Source organism: Chionomys nivalis, chromosome 5, assembly GCF_950005125.1.
Source record: "Chionomys nivalis chromosome 5, mChiNiv1.1, whole genome shotgun sequence".
Lineage (NCBI taxonomy): Eukaryota > Metazoa > Chordata > Mammalia > Rodentia > Cricetidae > Chionomys > Chionomys nivalis.
The window spans coordinates 12288966-12302357 of record NC_080090.1 but is presented as its reverse complement, the minus strand read 5'-3'; the positions used below and the strand labels follow the sequence as shown (position 1 = coordinate 12302357).

General features: G+C 42.2%; 1 protein-coding gene across 6 annotated transcripts in view; it reads left to right on the top strand.

Moving 5' to 3' along the window:
- Positions 1 to 8857: 8857 nt before the first annotated feature.
- Positions 8858 to 13392, top strand: part of Syt14 (synaptotagmin 14) — a 161531-nt gene continuing 156996 nt past the window's right edge. For 2 of the 6 annotated variants that reach the window (XM_057770598.1, XM_057770597.1), the window contains exon 1: positions 9389 to 9510. In XM_057770598.1, the coding sequence (XP_057626581.1) occupies positions 9498 to 9510 (13 nt within the window). In that variant the 5' untranslated portion in view covers positions 9389 to 9497. Of the gene's footprint in view, positions 8877 to 9388; positions 9511 to 9669; positions 9717 to 9996; positions 10040 to 13392 lie in introns of those variants that run through there. The other 4 variants (XM_057770599.1, XM_057770602.1, XM_057770601.1 and 1 more) reach the window with 4 other exon arrangements.

The window sequence follows — 13392 nt, the reverse complement described above, 5'->3', positions numbered from 1 at the left end:
TTTTTATAATTCATTCATTCTCTCAGCAAAAATATATTGAGGGTTGCAGAAATTCAAGACCTGCCACTCAAGCCTGACAGTCTGAGTTTGGATCCCTGAAAGTCATGTAAAAGCCAGACCATGTGGCATGTGTCTGTAACCCCAGAAAGCATCAGGAGAGACACTGCCTCAAACAAGGTAGAGTTGAGTACCATCACTCCAGATTGTTCTCAGAACTCCACACACACCGGCATGTATTCCCACATAGGCACATAACAAATATTAAAATATATTGTTTTTTTTTTTTTTTTTTTTTTGGTTTTTCGAGACAGGGTTTCTCTGTAGCTTTGGAGCCTTTCCTGGAACTCCCTTTGTAGACCAGGCTGGCCTCGAACTTACAGAGATCCGCCTGCCTCTGCCTCCCGAGTGCTGGGATTAAAGGCATGCGCCACCACCGCCTGGCAAAATATATTGTTTTTAATGACTTAGAAATGATGTATCTATGTTTGTGTGTGCCTCTGGGTTTGCATATGTGAGTTAGTATGTGTGTGAGTGCTGGTGTTAGATCCCCTCAAGCTGGAGTTACAGGAGGTTGTGAGTTGCCTGATGTAGGTGCTGGGAATCAATCTCCAGTCTTTTTTGCAAGAGCAGTAAATGCTCTTAACTATTGAGCCATCTCTCCAGCCCCCAAGTATCTATTTTTTTTTTTTTTTTTTTGGTTTTTCGAGGCAGGGTTTTTCTGTAGCTTTGGAGCCTGTCCTGGAACTCCCTTTGTAGACCAGGCTGGTCTCGAACTCACAGAGATCCACCTGCCTCTGCCTCCTGAGTGCTGGGATTAAAGGTGTGCGCCACCACCGCCCGGCCCAAGTATCTATTTTTATATAAAGAATAATGGTTCACATTTTTTTGTGTTGGATACAAACAACAAGCTCTTATTGCTTTTTTATGACCTTCATGGAGTGAGGCCCACACACGGTAGTTATATAAGCCAAAGAGAAAGGAATGACTGTTTCATAATAACAGATAATAATTTTTCTCATCTAACAATTTTTTTAGGCATAGAATTCAATTTCCTTTCTATACATATGCTCTTGGGGGCTTCTAAAACTTGCTCTGTGCTAGGTGGCTACATTTACCGTGGGTGACATATTTATATTATTTTTAAAGGTTGATGGTACATTTTTTTGGCCTTTCAGTGAAAATCATTATATAAATGTCACTTGTCATTATCATAGAAACATTCAGCTGTGGGGAAAAATCTTTAAATATCCTGCCTAGAACAAGATAATGTACTTTGTTATGAATAAGAACATTTAGCTGCTGGATCCTATATCCTACTAAGCATGTGTTTCTTGATCACTTTGTGTTAAATTGGTCTAGGTCTGTTCATGCTTCCATGCTGACAGGATAGACCATGCTGGGCTACTGTTCTCTCTAAAAGCTGCAGTGTGGAGACCAGGGGTTGTGGCTGAGCACCGAGCACTTGCTTTGCCTATATAAAACTCGGGGCTCTGTCACCAGCACTGGAAAACAAACTGAAGGACAGACAGACAGACAGACAAACCTGCAGTGTTCTGCTCTGCCGTTACCCAACAGCAATAACTTCTTTGAGCAATGAGAACATTGTAACCAAGATTATACAGGAATAACACCCTGTTTACAGAGGAAAAGGAAGAGCAGTGTAGGTGGTCCTTCTGTCTGCATAAAAGACTTGGAAGATGGAACAGAAGGGAGTGGAGGGTAGCAAGTAAGCTTTCTGAGCTAGTTCATCTTTCTCTGGTGGAGCCTGTGTGTTGCCGCCACAGCTATGCTTGGCTGGAAGCAAGACTCTCATTTTCAACTGAGCGTAATGTCCAAATCTATAATCTCATCATTCAGGAGGCTAAGGCAGAAGGATTGAGCATTTGAGACTAGCCAGGGTTCATTAGTGGGTTCCAGGCTGTTCTTAGCTGCCTCAAAACAAAACAAAAAACTCACTGGAAAAACTACCACTTTATCTATATTAATAAAACAATTTTAGAATGTTCCATGTTTGGTTTTGGTTATTACTGTCCATATAATGGTGACAATTCTCGACAAAAACACTTTGTGGAGGCAACAGAAGTAAAGAAATAATTATTCTAATATTCCCTTTCTTTCTGTCCCAATCTTTACCTCCACACAGCATTCATCCCTGGGTACTAGGTCACCAGGTAGCACTGCCATACATGGGAAATCATTACTGCTCTCTTCCTGCCAATTCCACCTAAATAACTGTTGGTAGCCTGTCCGAATGCTAGCGTGCCACTGATGTTACTTTGTGGTTGTGTTGTAGATAAAGAGCACATTAACCATGGTGGCTAGTCTTGATTGGTAACCTGACTGGATCAGGAATCCACGAAGAGATACACTTCCGAATGTGTCTGTGAATGTTTTATCATTACAAAAAAGAATAACACACTGTAGTGGGCAGATCTTCCTGCAGAAGATGCAGTCCCTTTCGAAAAATGGCTCAGATATGAAGACGACTGAGGAAAAATTGTTGCCTGTCTGTTTGCCCATCTTCCTGAGGGAGCACATCCATCTCTGCTGCATCAACCTCCATGTCTCTGGCCTTCCAATGTGGGCTAAATATCAGAGACTCTCCAAGAACTTTCCAAACTTTTGGCATCAGGTTGGGACTGCTGAGGTATCCAGCTCTGTGAGCTGAGCAGCTCTGGGCTTCTCAACTTCCATAGTGCACAAACAACAACCCCTATCCTATCAGCCAATCTAATGAAGCCTCTTTAATTATCTATCATCTATCTATCTATCTATCTATCTATCTATCTATCTATCTATCTATCGTCTATCTGTCAATCCACAGATAGACATATACATACACAATTCTATCTGTTCTGTTCTTCTATAGAACCTTGACCAACATACTATTTATTTGTGTTTTTTCATTTAAATTAAATAAAACTAAATTCTTTTTTTTTTATTTGTCCCTGATACATCTCAGGTGTTCATTCACATATGACTCCTGTCTACTCTGTGGCTGCAAGTATAAGATATTTTCATTGTCATAGATAATTCTTTTGGCTATCTCTGCTCTAAGGAAACCTCTATGAAGTATGCTGAGAGGAAAGATCTTGGAAGAGTGTGAAAGTCACGTGTGTTGGGATGGGTGTCTAAACAGTACCTTCTTAGGCACCATTTAAGCCTTTTCTTTCTGGTAGCTCTCTTCTTAGAGAGTTCAACAATGTGGGTCACATGGGCTTATCCAAAATGCATATGAAATCCCTGCCCCAGGTCTAGCACAATTTCTAATTGGTCTTAATAAAAACTCAGAGACAGATGGGGTAAATGTCAAAAGATCAGAAAAGTAAAGAGCCAGCCACTAGAGAGACTTCTTGCCTCTACCAAATCCTCTGACTGAAGAGGGTTATCCTGTCTCTCTGAATTCTCAGACTGAATGGAACTGAGTTCCTGTCTCCTCCTGCCTTATATTCCTCTCTTTGCTCAGTCGTATACTTCCTGTCTGTACCTTCCTAGTTCTGAGATTAAAGACTTGAGATCCTAAATGGTGGTATCAAGGGTGTAAACTCTGTTTCTCTTTTAGACTGTTTAAATCTCCTGTAGCTCAGTGTGACCTTGAACTCCTTATCTTTCCCATTTCCAACCCCCAAGTGCTGGGATTAAAGGTGTGTGCCATCACTGCCTGGCCTCTGTGGTTAGCTAGTGGCTAGCTCCTCTGATCTTCAGGCAAGCTTTATTTGTTAGAGCACAAACAAAATATCACCACACACAGACTCATGTGTTGTACATTTAGTGCCCAACTCGGTAGGACTACCTTGGGAGGGTCTGAGAACTTCAGGCAGTGAGATATAGTTGGAAGAAGTAGGTAATTGGAGACAGGTCCTTAATGGTATTTTGTCACTGGTCCCTTCCTGTTTGTGTCTCTGCTTCTTGTGTGTTACAAGTGGAGAAACTCTTCACCATGAAGTTCTGGGACCAACTATCTACAGGTTGAATACTCTGAATTCTTGAGCCAAAATAAAACTATGTTTTCTTGATTCTGTCAGCTATTTTAGTCATGGTCATCTTTAAAAAGTGCCTAATACAGGTGTAACGTCTATCCTCACACTTCCATGACCATAGAGGCCCTACTCTGGAACATGAACACTTAATAACTGGTCTCCTGACTGGTCTGGAACAGGGCAGCCCACTTAAGTTGAAGTAACAACTCCCTACTTATTTGGAGGAATTTATGGTCTTGGGACCCAGAAAATTGGCTAAACTTACATGTGGTAAATCTCTCCGTCTCTCTTTTTCAACCACAGAGAGGCAGTTAGTGTGTCGTGGTCCACCAACATGAAGCCCACATGCAGACGGAAGTCAAGAGTGGAGGTGTGGAGTCCTAACAACAGCATCTGGGCTCCTAAGTCTGACCGATATGTGGCTCGGTCATGTTTCCATTCCTACCTATATAAGGTTAACTTTCCATTTTCTTTAAGCTTGTTCAAGTAGAGATATTCTCATTCACAACCAAAACAATAGCAAATAATCCAGAATTATTTAACAGAGCATTCTGTTAAAGCATATGGTTTCAGATTGGCAAATAAATTTCAAGTATGTAACATAAATACAATCAAAATAACCAAGTCATATTGATAAAGCTCTGATAATTATTTTCATTTATAAGAGATGATTTTAAAATGAACATGAAGTGGCAATATTACTTTGTAAGGATGAATTTACTGCTTTTTTTACTTTATGAAGCATCAGGGAAGAAAGACAATGTTATTAGGATTAATAACTAATATTGTAACTGTTTCCATGGTATTATAATCCAAGAAGAAAAAGAGTTAGTAGCTTTTACTTGACTTTTCACTGGGCTTTTACTCATCTCAGATGGCTGCAATTGCTAAAAAAGCTTAGTTTAAAAATGTCCCCCTCAGGGATGGAGAGATGGCTTAGTCACTAAGAGTACTTGCTGCTCTTCCAGAGGCTCAGAGTGTGGCTCCCAGCACCCAGATCAGGCAACTCATAATTGTCTGTAATTCCACCTCCTGGGGATCATGGTGCCTCTGGACTCTGAGGCCACCTGCATCCACATGCACAAACCCACATGCAGACACACACACACACCTAGGCATGATTAAAAATAAAATAAATATTTAAAAAGCCTTCTTCTTGCAGAGCCAGCCTCAAAAGCTCTGAAAAGCGTTGTGACATGAGTTATATCCTTCCACGTGTGTCTGCATGTTATCACATGTAGTCTTTACTTCTGCATGTGTAATTTACAGTTGACTAATTTATATACATAGAGATTCCAGCTTAAAATGGGTTGTTTCTTAAAAGGTTGTTGGGAGGCCGGGCAGTGGTGGCGCATGCCTTTTATCCTAGCACTCGGGAGGCAGAGGCAGGCGGATCTCTGTGAGTTCGAGGCCAGCCTGGACTACAAGAGCTAGTTCCGGGACAGAAACCAAAAAAGCTATGGAGAAACCCTGTCTCAAAAAATCAAAAAAAAATATATTGCTGTGAACAGGGATTGTTTGGCACATGGAACATTTTAATATAGGTTGGATCATTTTTCACTTCCATTTGATTTGGCCTTCCTCCATGTTTAATCTTTAATGTTTAATTTTCTATCAATATTTCAATGAAACTTCATGGTGTTACTGGAAATTTAAAGTATTATCTTGAATATTTTTATGGAAAGACCGGTTAAAAATTGCAGTACCAACACATCTTTATTTAAGAGTCACAAGGAGAGAAATCGCTTCAGCTTCCTTCAACTTTACTCTTGATCTTAGTTTCCGTTTCCACAACACATGATGAAAAACTGCTTGAGTGATTTGTTTTAAATTCTTTTACAAATAATTCATTATAAAGAGCAAAGAATTAAAAATAAAGAAGCAAGCCAGGGAGTGGTGGCACACGCCTTTAATCCTAGCACTGGGAGTCAGAAGCACGTGGATCTCTGAGTTCAAGGCTAGACTGATCTATAGAGAGAGTTCCAGGACAGTCAGGGCTAAGAGAAACCCAGTCTTATCAAACAAAATAAACAAACAAAAATTAAAATAAAGATAGAGAAGCTCATAAAAAGTCCAAGTGTATTTAAGTATATAGTCTAAATATTTTGGAGGTACGCAGTTGAGATTAAAAATAACCACTGTCTTTAGGCAAGACATATAATTCAATGTAAAACTTTTAATTAAAAATAATACTTGTTGAAATTAGAACCATTGAGCATGTCACATACTTTTTTGTTAAGTCTTAGTCTATTTTCTGTGCTATAGCCAAACACCTGAGGTTGAGTAATTTATAAAGAAAATGGTTTCATTTGACTCATGGGTTCTGAGGGTTGGAGAGTTTAAGCTTCACTGGTCACATCTGGTGAGGACCTGATGTTGTATCTCATGGTGGGACAGTGAGAGGGGTCAGCTCTCATTGGAAAAGAGGAAAGGGACAAAGGAGTCAACCCTAAGGAGACATTTCCTTAGAATAACCGAGGATCTGAGCCAGGTCGGGAGGAACTATGCTTACACCTCTGAGAAGGCTCCACCCTTCTAGCCAAACACCATTCAAGGTCCCAGCCTCACTATAGCTTTACGTCGGTACTGAAATTTTCAGCTGCCTTTGGTGGGGACAAAGCACATCCAAGTAGTCACAACTCTTCAGTCAGCTCAGGAGGTGCATGAAATGTTGGGCAGAAGTGAAGTAATAAATATGGTCTTTCCTTTTCTTTTTTTCTTTTTTTTCAGACAGGGTTTCTCTGTGTAGCTCTGGCTGTCCTGGAACTCACTCTGTAGGCCAGGTTGGCCCAAACTCAGAAGTCTGCCTGCCTCTGCCTCCCAAGTGTTGGGATTAAAAACATGTGCCACCACTACCCAGCTGGTATTTTCTAATAGCTATCTCAGAAGGGTTTTTTGCCTTTTTTTTTTTTAAATAAAGGGTCTTTAAAAAAATTTAATTTTTTGTGTGTATTGGTATTTTGCCTGCATGCATGTCTGTGTGAAGGTCAGATCTTGGAGTACAGACAGTTGTGAGGTGCCGTGTGGGTGCTGGGAATTGAACCCCAGTCCTTTGGAAGGACAGCCAGTGCTCTTAACCACTGAGCCATCTCTCCAGGCCTCTATTTTGGAAGTTTTACAACTAGTGTTTGGTAATGTTGGTAGAGGAAATTATGAGTTTAGACTAAGGGAAAAATGTTAGTAGTGAGTGGCTTTGGCTCAAGTTTAACACACACATGCACTTTCTGAGAAACCTGTGGTGAGATAACAGGGTTTATGCAGATTCACATAGCATTGCGATAAAGTAATTACTAAGGTTTTTGACTTTAACATGAGATTCTTGAAAAAGCTAAGCAATTGGAGCCTGCTAGAAACCAGGACCCAAGGGTGTGGTTTCAAGTTTAGTGTCTTGAAGTTCAAGACTGTGTTAATCACAGTTTCCTCAAGAAAATGTCATTAATTAAAGTTGTTTTATTTGGACCCCAACTAAATTTATGATTCATCTTCCAGGGTGGGGGGAGACGGAGAGGAGAGGGAGGGAAAGAGCTCACTCCTAGACTAATGTATAAGTATTTTACCAGAACAGTTATTTAGTTTGATACTTCAGTAACAATTCTTGTTTATAGACAGATGTTTTGGTGTGCATGTGTGTTTCTGTGCATATGTGCTCATGTCTGTGTAGGTGTGTGCATATGTGTGTGTAAGATGGACACATTGAACATTTTCTTCAGCCACTTTTTATCTTATCTGTTTTATGGATATGGATGTTTTGCTCAAATGTGTATATATGTATGCATGCCTGGTGCTCATGGAGTCTGGAAGAGGGCACTAGATTCCCTGGAATTGGAGTTACTGGAACTGGAGTTGTGAGCCTCATCCATCTTAGTTTTTGAGATAGGCTCTCTTATGGAATCTGGAGTTCATCACCTAGTCTACCCTGGCTTGCCATCGAACCCTAATGTGTGTGTGTGTGTGTGTGTGTGTGTGTGTGTGTTGGGCATTGAACTCAAGTTCTCATGCTTCTGCAACAAACACTTAACCAACTGATCCATCTCTCCAATCCTTACAGCTAGCCCTCAGCACAATGCCTTGGATCAATAGAGATTCGCTGAAGTAGTCAAAACATTAAGAAATGGGGCCAGGCAAATGTCTCAGAGGGTAGCCGTGTTTGCCACCCATCCTGTCTGACAGTATTAGTTTGATCCCTGGAGCCCACATGGTGGTGAGAACACACTTCTGCAAGCTGTCCTGTGACCTTCACGTGCATGCCCCACCCCAGCAAATAATAAGTGATGTAAAAAATGTTAAAGAATAAATGTCTGTGGAGCATAAACTGGCTGAGGGAGAGGTTATATAAAAGCAATGAAAGACATTTTCTGCTCTAGATTACAGTCCAACCTCACTTACATAATAAGTGGAAAATATGTTCTTTGTGTCAATCCTTAATATAGCCACCTGCTCTAGGAGTGAGCATTTTCTCCACAAGGGAGAACCGCTAAGCCCTTATCCCTTATTGCGGCTTTATCCGGGCCTTAAAGTACCAGATGAAGTGGCGGACCTGAAGTGAAAATTAGGTAGCTAGCTGTTGGTTGTTCAGAGTTGGCCTTTGCCTGTCCGCAGGCTCATGGGCTTGCACACTTAAAAATGTGTGTGTGACAAGCTTATCAGGCCCTTTGTTAAGACGTCTGTCCAACACCTACATTTGTGTGGCTTCAAATGTGTGTTTGCCGTGTGGACAAATGCCAATTCGTACTTCCAAGGGGGCACCGAGCTCCTGGAATTGAGTCTCATCAAGAATGAGGCTGGAGAGAGAGAGAAAGGGAAGGAGGAGGGAGGGAGGGAAGGAGGGACGGAGACCGTCCTCTTTTCGGTGTGTTGTGCCAAGAAGTCGTCTCTACTTGAAAGCAAAGATCGGAGGTGAGTGTTCAGACAAAACAAAACTGAAGAGACTTTGTCTGGGCGGGAATCGCGCCCGAGTTCCGTGCCAGGAGCTGTCCGTGGTCCTGACCGCCTTGCGTGGCTCTAGCCGAGCCAAGCTGGACCGAGGTTGGCGACAGGGGTGAGGCTGACTCCTGCACCTGTTGGGAATCCGGGCCTGAGACCCTAGTCAGGGGCTGGGGGCGAGCCAGGGCCAGGGCTGGAGGCGTGGCCTGTGCGGGGTGGGCGGGGTTGGGTCAGGGAGGTGGGCGGGGTTGTGGGACTTCGGGGGCGGGGCCTGAGGAGGTAGGTGGGAGTGGGTGAAGGCCCGGTTGTGGGTCAAGCTACGGTTCCTGAGAGGGGCGGGGCCTAGAGGGCCCCAGGGGGCGGGGCGGTGTCACGTGCCGACGGTGCGCATCTGGAGAAGGTTCCGCTTCCTGCGCTGCTGGCTCTGGAGCTCCGACCCCACCCCGCCGCCCCGCCCCGGCTCCCCGAGGCCCAGCAGCCCGGCCCCGGGGCTCGGTCCCGCCCCTCTCGCTGGAGGCCTTGGCGCGACCTCCTCCCGCACCCCTCACCCCCCGCGCTCTCCGTGCTGTTGGTGCGGTCCATGGCGAGCGCATCATGGCGATCGAAGGTAAGTGGAGGCCAAGCGAGGTGTGGAGGAGTCCGCCCGGCGGGAGAGCGCAGGGCCTGGGTGGGAGGCCGAGGCGCCGGTTGTGGGTTCGGGCCATGAGGGAGGTGGTGGATGCGGGACACTGGCCTAGGAGCGGCGTGCGGTCCTGGAGGGCACTGGCCTATGCGATGGAGGCGCTGAGATGCTGAGGGACTGAGGAGACTCAGGTATTAAGGCGCTGAGATTCTGGGATGCTGAGATGTGGAGGTTCTGAGGTGGCGTTGGGACTCACCTCTGACAGAAGGACTGGGGGACCCGCTCAAGCTGCTACTCCCGCCGGTACCCAGCCCGCGCTCTGGGCTGGTGGCATCCGCTCTATCCCCTTCTGTTGACGGGTATGGGGACCAGGACATCCATGCGAGGTTAATCTGACCCTCAAAATTGTTTGTCTCCGGGGAGGAGTAAATGCCTCTTTTTGACAAACGCACCTAGAAGACTTCAACAAAAATGTTTCAAGATCACCTTAATTCGAATTAAGTTCATGCATAAGGTTGGTGGTACTAATAATGTGTGTTTTGCCCTTATTTTGAGAATATGGGGCTGGAGTGGCGTGTAATTTGCCTTGGTTTTTAAAGAGGATATTTTGCAGATAGTATCACACAGGTAGGAGAGTGTCCACAGAATTTGGTTTCCCATTTCAGATGAGCGCAGTGTAGAAAGATTTCCAAAACTTCCCTCTGGGACATGTACATTCATGTGCAGGGTACCAATAGCTGAATCATTACTCGTCTACATTTAATGTGTTCTTCCTGAGTAATTCCCCGAGGTGACTGGTCTCTGGTAGTATACACACCCGGGACACAGCCATCGAACTGCAGAATTGATTTAGCTGTGTGTTGCGTGTTTACTTCATTTTAGAGATTAAGAACAGGGCACATTGACATGCTCTCAAGTACGTGCTTTTGCTAAGATGATGGAGAACACTGTCTGTAGTCTTTGATATTCCTGTTAGTCAGAACAGCATGTCCAACGCTGTTTCTTCCCTGTGTAGTTTAATAGAGCTGGAAAGTCAGGGAGCAGGATCCACTGGTGGGTGTAGAATACTCTATTTTGTTAACAACTTTGTGGAAGGATTTCTTGTAAAGTCATAAAAATAAAATTTTATGCAGAAAATGAAGGATTGGCCCAGATAGGTTTAAATATGATCTCATAACTTGTAACTTCTTGATGTCCAGTTTTTCTTCATGCATGCATACCTTCCTCTGGCAGTTAAATATTACAGCATTTTGCTCTGTCTTTTTTATCTTTAAATAATAAGATTTTCTAAAGATACTCTGTATGTTTTTTGGTGCTAGGCTATACCCCTAGCCTGTTCTTAAACCTATACATTTGTTTCAGGTTTTCATGATATAAATATCAATACTTAGGCCTTCTCTAATTTGGCAAGGAAACTGTAGCTAATACATTTCAAGTAAAGGTATCAGGTTAAGCCAGTCTCACTATGCCTCTTAGCACATGCTAAAATACATTCTGTTTCTATACTCGATCCTTAATTTCTTCACCTCTTAGTAGAACCTTATTTGCTCAGTATGATACCATAAACCAATGTTTCTTTAAAGACCTGCTTGGTAGACATACCCCTAGCTAATAAAGAATGATACAGTTATGTAGTAGAAATAACTTATTATAAGAGGAAGGTTTTAAACAGAGGAGGAAATCAGTACTTTAGTATTATACTCAAAGGTGGTGAGACCACTGAACACAGCTACTAAGAGCATGCCTGACTGCCACAAACATCCATTCTTCAGTTCACTATAAGGCTCACGCAAAGGACTGCAGATAAAACTAGAGATAAAGACTGTGTGTTGAGGTCAAATCAGAAGTTAGAATCCTGAGGGTATTTCATTCAACATTCTTCCTTATGAAGTAGTTCTTAAAACATCCAATTCATTCACCTGCTAATTCAATGAATGTTTATTGAATACACAATATTCTGAAGTAGACTTTGTGGGATCTTCCCTGTTAGAGTTTATCTTCTGGGGAGACAGATAATTTTAAGTGTATGGTTATGTTATAGTGTGTATACCAAGAGATAAATTATGCATGCTTCCTTTGTATAAAAACATCCAATGGTGTTGACTTCAAAACTAGTTTTGAGGTAATAAGTGTTATATCTTTAAGGTCTTTATATTTGGCCTGAAGTTGTGTATTTCCAAGTCTGTTATTCAGCAAGTTTGGTCTAACTCCTTCCTAGTTTTTCTTTCTTAAGCAATACTTAAAATATACTCTTTTATGTGTGTGTGCATGTGTGTGTGTGTGTCACACCCCTCCTATTTGCAGACAAGAACTGTATGCTCCTTTGTTTTAAAATTTGAAATACAGTGATGGAAAATTCCATTTTACTTGTTATCGAAGCTATTATAGCCTTACTTGTACTTAATTCTATGAATGCAGCTTAATGTTAGAATAACCTTTTGTATAACTTCTTGTTGACTCAAATGAGCTTGTATTCAACCAAAACTATGGACTGTTTTACTTGGGTTCCTCACTCTAGCTGTGTCTTCAGCCCTTTATGTAACTAAATTGTGTTGTGAATTGAGAATAGATGATGTAGCAGGGAGGCGTGCTTTTAATAGTTCTGTTCAGTGGGTTAGCCTTGAGTTTAGGACCAACAGCTACTTGGATTTCCTCCTCTGAATAAAACTCTTTGTTTTATAATCCCAAATTATCTGTAAGCAACCATCTCCTCCTTTATCAGTCAGAGGTATGCCTACCAAGAGGTCTTCATAGAAAGTTAGGTTGATGGTAATGCCGTACTGAGCAAAGAAAATTCTACTGAGAGGTGAGGAAGTTAACTCTTAAGTGGAAGTACACTTAAAATACTTTCTTTAGTATGATTGTATGTGTATAGGTGTTTTGGCTGCATGTGTATTGGCATACCATGTGGGGGCCTGGTGCCCATAAGGTTAGAAAAGGGCATCAGATTGCCTGGAACTAAAGTTACAGACGGTCATAGCAATCATGGATGTGCTGGGAACCACACCCAGATTTTCTGGAAGAGCGGCTGGTGATCTTAATTGCTAAGTCATTTCTTGAGCTCTGCAAGTACACTTTCTAAAAAGTGTTTTCCCAATGGACAGCTTATAGGTCCTAGCTATCTGGTAGTTCATGTTGTGATCGTTCTTTTACTTAAGCTGTCCCAATATGCCATTGGTGGCCCAGGACACAGGCTTCTCTAGTATTGCTATCAACCCACCTTTGTTTTTTTCTTTCTTTCTTTTGTTCCATGATTTATTTATTTTTATTTTATGTGCATTGGTGTTTTGCCTGTGTGCGTGTTTTGCCTGCATGCGTGTGTCTGTGTGTGTGTGTGTCTGTCAGATTACCTGGAGGAGGAGTTACAGACACTTGTAAGCTGCCATGTGGGTGCTGGGAATTGAACCCAGGTCCTCTGGAAGAACAGCCAGTGTTCTCAACTGCTAAGCTATTGCTTGTTGGCTGTTTTCTAATTTTGGAGTTTTCTCCTGACTACTTAGTTTTTTCTGCTTACCTGAACTAATGTTCTTTGTGTTTTTGTTTCAACTCTATTGCTATTATCTAGTTTATTCAAACTTCACATATTGAACAATTTTAACATCTGTAGTCCAACTATAAATTCAAAGAGGATAGTCTTTTTCAAGAAGCACCTGAAATCCTATGTCCTCAGTTCACATTTCTTGAATTATTTCATGTAATTCTGTATGTAGTCTTAATATTACATCCACTGTGTTGATGCCTGTCTCTAGCAGAATTTTTCTGTAGTAGATAGTTATCTTCACTCACATTTTAAAGTAGTAGGTAGAGATCCTCACTTGGATGTACCAAAGCAATCCAAAATGTCCACCTTACAACATCCAGAATGAC